Source organism: Heterodontus francisci, unplaced genomic scaffold (genome assembly GCF_036365525.1).
Source record: "Heterodontus francisci isolate sHetFra1 unplaced genomic scaffold, sHetFra1.hap1 HAP1_SCAFFOLD_121, whole genome shotgun sequence".
NCBI lineage: Eukaryota > Metazoa > Chordata > Chondrichthyes > Heterodontiformes > Heterodontidae > Heterodontus > Heterodontus francisci.
Genome location: NW_027140425.1, coordinates 5,193,284 through 5,199,881, shown reverse-complemented (window position 1 = coordinate 5,199,881; position 6,598 = coordinate 5,193,284). Strand labels below are relative to the sequence as shown.

The window sequence follows — 6,598 nt, the reverse complement described above, 5'->3', positions numbered from 1 at the left end:
AACTGACCTTCCCAGCTGATCGCTCGCTCGCACGTTCTGCTCCTTAATAAGCTGCTGCAATGAAAGGTAAGTTATTTTAAACGGCTCAAATATATAGGCTTTTTACTTACCCAGAAGCCCCCTGTTCCGCCGAAAGCAAAAGGAAATTTAGTTTAAGTTGAAACTGACCTTCGCAGCTGATCACTCGCTCGCACTCTCTGCTCCCAAATAGGCTGCTGCAATGAAAGGTAACTTATTTTAAAAGGCCCAAATATATACGCTTTTTACTTACCCAGAAGCCCCCTGGTCCGCCGAACACAAAATGAAATTAAGTTTAAGTTGAAACTGACCTTCCCAGCCGATCTCTCCCTTGCTCTCTCTGCTCCCGAATAAGATGCTGCAAGGAAAAATAAGTTATTTTAAAAGGCCCAAATAAATAGGCTTTTTACTTACCCAGAAGCCTCCTGATCCGCAGAAAACAAAAGGAATGTAATTTTAAGTTGAAACTTACCTTCCCAGCTGATCAATCGCTGGCAATCTCTGCTCCCAAATAAGCTGCCGCAATGAAAGGCAAGTTATTTTAAACGGCCCAAGTGTATAGGCGTTTTACTTACCCAGAAGCCCCCTGGTCCGCCGAAAACAAAAGGAAATTAAGTTTAAGTTGAAACTGACCTTCCCAGCTGATCACTCGCTCGCACTCTCTGCTCCCGAATAAGCTGCCACAATTAAAGGCAAGTTATTTTAAACGGCCCAAGTGTATAGGCGTTTTACTTACCCAGAAGCCCCCTGTTCCACCGAAAACAGAAGGAAATTAAGTTTAAGTTGAAACTGACCTTCCCAGCTGATCGCTCGCACGCACGTTCTGCTCCTTAATAAGCTGCTGCAATGAAAGGTAAGTTATTTTAAACGGCTCAAATATATTGGCTTTTCACTTACTCAGAAGCCCCCTATTCCACCGAAAACAAAAGGAAATTAAGTTGAAGTTGAAACTGACGTTCCAAGCTGATCGCTCGCTCACACACTCTGCTCCCAAATAAGCTGCTGCAATGAAAGGTAACTTATTTTAAATGGCCCAAGTATATAGGCTTTTTACTTACCCAGAAGCCCACTGGTCCGCCGAACACAAAATGAAATTTAGTTTAAGTTGAAACTGACCTTCCCAGCCGATCTCTCCCTTGCTCTCTCTGCTCCCGAATAAGATGCTGCAAGGAAAGATAAGTTATTTTAAAAGTCCCAAGTAAATAGGCTTTTTACTTACCCAGAAGCCCCCTGGTCCACCGAAAACAAAAGGAATTTAAGTTTAAGTTGAAACTTACCTTCCCAGCTGATCCATCGCTCGCAATCACTGCTCCCAAATAAGCTGCCGCAATGAAAGGCAAGTTATTTTAAACGGCCCAAGTGTATAGGCGTTTTACTTACACAGAAGCCCCCTGGTCCACCGAAAACAAAAGGAAATTAAGTTTAAGTTGAAACTGACCTTCCCAGCTGATATCTCGCTCGCACTTTCTGCTCCTTAATAAGCTGCTGCAAGGAAAGGTAAATTATTTTAAACGGCCCAAATATATAGGCTTTTTACTTACCCAGAAGGCCCCTGTTCCACCGAAAACAAAATGAATTTAAGCTTCAGTTGAAACTGACCTTCCCAGCTGATCACTCGCTCGCACTCTCTGCTCCTGAATAAGCTGCTGCAATGAGAGATACGTTATTTTAAATGGCCCAAGTATATAGGCTTTTTACTTACCCAGAAGCCCCCTGGTCCGCCGAAAAACTAAAGGAAATTAAGTTTAAGTTGAAACTGACCTTCCCAGCTATTCGCTCGCTTGCACTCTCTGCTCCCAAATAAGCTGCTGCAATGAAATGTAAGTTAATTTAAACGGCTCAAATATATAGACTTTTTACTTACCTAGAAGCCCCTTCGTCCACCGAAAACAACAGGAAGTTAAGTTTCAGTTGAAACTGACCTTCCCAGCTGTTCGCTCGCTCACACTCTCTGCTCCCGAATAAGCTGCTGTTCTTCTGGAAATCATTGATCGTCTCCACTTCCACCACCATTGTGGGCAGTCAGTTCCATTTCAGTACCACTGTCTGGGTAAATCAAAAAAAAAGTCTTCCTGCTATTCCCCTTACATTTCTTGCCAAATCCTTCAATCTGTTTCTCTTGTCCTTGTACTATTCGGTGATTGGGGCAGTTTGCCTTGTCTAACGTATCTAAGCCTGTCATCATCTAGTACTCTTCCATTAAATTTCCCCTCAATCTCCTTTTTCGAAGGGAACAGAGGCACATTTTCAAAAGTAACCTTGTAATTAACCTCCCCTCCCCCATCCCATAACCATTCTTGTAAACCTCCTCTGTACCCTCTCAAGGACAGTCACACCCTTCCCAATGTATGGTGACCAGAACTGGATGCTATATTCCACTTGAAGCCGAAGCACAGTTCTATAAATGTTCAGCATAACTTCCCTGCTTTTGTACTCAATGCCTCTGATTTAAACCCAAATCTCATATGCCTTGCAGACCATTCTCAATATGTCCTGTTGCCTTCACTGATCAATCCAGCCGCAGGTTTCTCTGCTCCTGCACACTCTTGAGAACTCTCCCTCTATTCTTACTGCCAAAATTCATCACCTCACACTCCCCTCTATTAAATTCCATCTGCCAGTTGGCTGCCCATTCTGATTGCCTGTCTGTGTCCTGTTGCAGATGGTTCATATCATCCTGATTCTTTGCCCTCCTCCAAATTTTGTGTCATCGGAATATTTAGGGACTCCATTCATGGGGCCATGGCCGCCCTGCTTTACATCCCACCCCAATCCCTCACCCCAAACCTTCTGATTTCTTTTTTGTTCTTTCATGAGTTTGTGTGTCACTGTCAAGGTCAGCATTTGCTGCCCAACCTGATTTGCCCTTGAACTAAGGGGCTTGCCAGGCCATTTCAGAGGGCAGTTAAACGTCATCCACAGTGCTGTGGATATTCCACGCTCTCTCTGTCACAAACATGCACACCCTTTCAGACACACACATACAGATGCTCATTATTTGAGTCAAATACACACATGCACAAACACTCTCTATCTCTCTCGCAAACACGCGCTCTCCCTCAGACGCACACACACACGCGCACACGCTCTCTCAGACACACGCACACGCGCATTCTCTTTGAAAACACACACACAGACACTGGCTCACACATGCACACACTCTATCTCACACACACAATCACACGCATGCACATTCTCTCTCTCTCTCACACACACACACACATGCGCACACATGGGCTCTCTTTCACATTGACGCACACACGCACACACATACACACACTCACACGCACATACACACGCGCACACCCGCTTTCTCTCACCCACACACAGACGCTGTCTCTCTCTCTGTTTCTCACACACACACACACACACACACACACACACACACTCTATCTCTCAGACACACACACATATGCTCTCTCTCTCTCACTCACACACACCCACACGCTGTTACTCTCCCACACACACACTCTTGGTCTCTCGCGCACCACACATACACTCTGTCTTTATTAAACCAACATGCGAGCACACACCCGTCTGTCAGGCACACACACACACGCTCTTTAACTCTCTCTCGCACACACACACTTTCTCACATACACACGCACACATTCTATCTCAAACACACACTCTCTCTCTCTCTCTCTCTCTCAAACACACACACTCACTCACACACGCACACGATCTCTGTCACACACACTGTCTCTCTCTCTCACTCACCCACACGCGCTCAATCTCTCAAACACACACACACACACGCACGCACACTCTCTGTCACAGACACACACACATTCACAGACATACACACAAACGCGCTGTCTCTCTCTCACACACACACAGTCTCTCTCACACGGACACACACACTCTCTCAGTCACGCACACACTGTCTCTCTCACACAAACTCACACACTCTCTGTCACACACACACTCCCTTTCAGACACGCACACGCTCTCTGCCTCTCTCTCTCACACACACACATGCACACACACTCTCTCTCCGAGATGCACTCACGCACACACACACATATTCTCTCACTCTCTCTCTCTCAGACGCACACGCACACACACTCTCGCACACATGTGCATGCTCTCTGTCGAACGCACACACACGCATAAGCACACACTCTCTCTCACACACGCTCACACACACGTGCGCTCTCTCTCTCACACACACAGACAATCTTTATCTGACACACCCGCGCACACAGGTCACTCCTCAGCCAGACATAAAAACTCACACGCACACACATTCTCTCGCTCTCTCGCTCTAACACACACACAGACACTCTCTCTCAGACACTCACACACACTCAACCACACACACGCGAATGCTCTCTATCGCACACACACACACACATGCAAACACACTCACACACTCTCTCTCACACACACACACACACACACACATACAACCGCGTGCGCGCTCTCTCTCACACTCACACACACACACTCTCTCTCTGTATCTTTCTGACAAACACACGCACACAGGTCTCAACTTCGCAAGCAGCCAGACATATACACACACACAGACACGCGCAGACACACATCATGCCACAGGCATTGACACAGAGTCTCTCAGTCAGTTTAACATTTATCTTTCCATACAAATCCACAATGCTGCAGATGCTGGAAATCTGAAATAATAACTGAAAATACTGGAAATACTCAGCAGGGCTGACAGCATTTGTTGACAGAGAAAAGAGTTTAATATTTCAAGTCGGTGACCCTTCATCAGCACTTCGCGCAATTAGAGATGGAACAGTTTTTAAACCAGACGGGGAAACGAAAGAAGGCGAGGATTATGATCAACATGCAGTATGACAATTTCAATATCATCCTTTCATTATTTAATCTCTCCTGTCTTCCACCGTATCACAGACCTTCCCATTTGTTCATTCACGTTCAATCATTTCAAAACATCACTGGATACAGAAACACATTTATACATCTCATTAAGTTCTTAATCAAACTGGTAACTTTGCTCCAGCCTGATGTATAACTCCTCTGTTTATTTCCCTTCCTCACAGTTAACTTGCTGACGATTGGGATCCTGTCTCGGGGAAAGTGCGGTCTCTCCAAATGTGTCACACGCTACCTGGTGGCCATGTCAGTGGCGGATCTGCTGGTCATTATCCTGGACCTGATATTGAGACACATTCCCATTGTTTATTGGGAACAGTTTCGGTTCCTGTGGTCCATCCCCGTGTGTAATATCCACGCCGTCCTGCTTTACACAGTCACAGACTGTTCTGTCTGGTTCACAGTCACTTTCACCATTGATCGTTTTGTGGCCATTTGTTGCCAGAAGCTGAAAAGTAAATATTGCAGTGAGAAAACGGCAGGTGTTGTTGTGGGAACAGTGAGTGTGCTGAGCTGTTTAAAGAACATCTTCTGGTATTTTATGTTCACGGGTCGGTATTGGCTGGGGAACAATCCCTGGTTTTGTGATGTAACAATGGATGTTTATTATTCTCGTGTCTGGGGAACAATCGAGTTCCTCCACAGCATTCTAACCCCGGCCGTCCCATTTGTGCTGATTCTGCTGCTCAACGCTCTCACCGTCAGACACATTTTAGTGAGCAGCAGAGGACGCAGGAGACTCCGAGCTCACAGCAGTGGGAAGTGTCGCAGAGACCCCGAGATGGAGAGTCGAAGGAAATCTATCATTTTACTTTTAGTTATCTCGGGGAATTTCATCCTGTTGTGGGTAATGTTAATGGCGTATTCGATATGGTGGCGGATGTGGAGGTTGGGGTATCGGTCAGTTTATCTCGCTCGGTTTCTGCAGGAATTGGGCTTCATACTGCAGCTCCTGAGTTGCTGCACAAACACTGCAATTTACGCCGTGACCCAGACTCAGTTCAGAGAGCAGTTGAAGAATGTACTTAAATATCCCTTTACTCCAATTGTTAAATTCATTCAATGATCAGAGGAGGTGGAGGGGCCTGTCACCATGGGCACAAAATGGGGCGGGGCCTGCCACCATGGAGACAGAGCGGGGGCGGGGACTGTCAACGTGGAGACTGAGCGTGGGTGGGTCCTGTTTCCCCGGTGGAGAATTGGGGGCGGAGTCTCTTTCCCCGGTGACGGGGAGTAGGGGCGGTGCTTGCTACACCGGTGAAGGGAAATGCGGGCGGGGACAGTTTCCAGGGTGACGGGGTGTTGGGGCGGCGTCTGTTTTCAGAGTGATGGGGAGTGGGGGCGGGGTTTGTTTCCCCGGTGACGGGGTGTGCAGGCGGAGCCAGTTTCCTGGGTAACAGAGTGTGGGGGCGGTGTCTGGCTCCAGGGAGATGGGGGCGAGGGAGAGTGGGGGCAGGGTCTGTCCCCAGGGTGACAGAGGAGTGGAGGCGTGATCTTCTCCAGGGTAATGGAGGAGTGGGAGCGGTGCCTGTTTCCGGGGTGCCGAGGAATGTGGGCGGGGCCTGTATCCGTGACGTGGAGTGTGCGTAGGGTTTGTTTAGGGAGACGGGGATTACTGGCGGGGCCTGTTTCCAGGGTAACGGGGACGAGGGAAGGGGTCTGTTTTCAGGGTGGCAGGGATTGGGGGCGTTGTCTGTTTCCAGAGTAACGGGGAGGGGGG

General features: G+C 47.6%; 1 protein-coding gene across 1 annotated transcript; it reads left to right on the top strand.

The window, feature by feature from the left end:
- The first annotated feature begins 5,050 nt into the window (after positions 1-5,050).
- On the top strand, positions 5,051-5,944 carry LOC137359695 (probable G-protein coupled receptor 139). Its single transcript, XM_068025475.1, has one exon. It carries the CDS (start codon positions 5,123-5,125, stop codon positions 5,942-5,944), a length of 822 nt encoding a protein of 273 aa, XP_067881576.1. The 5' UTR covers positions 5,051-5,122.
- The last annotated feature ends 654 nt before the right edge of the window (positions 5,945-6,598 follow it).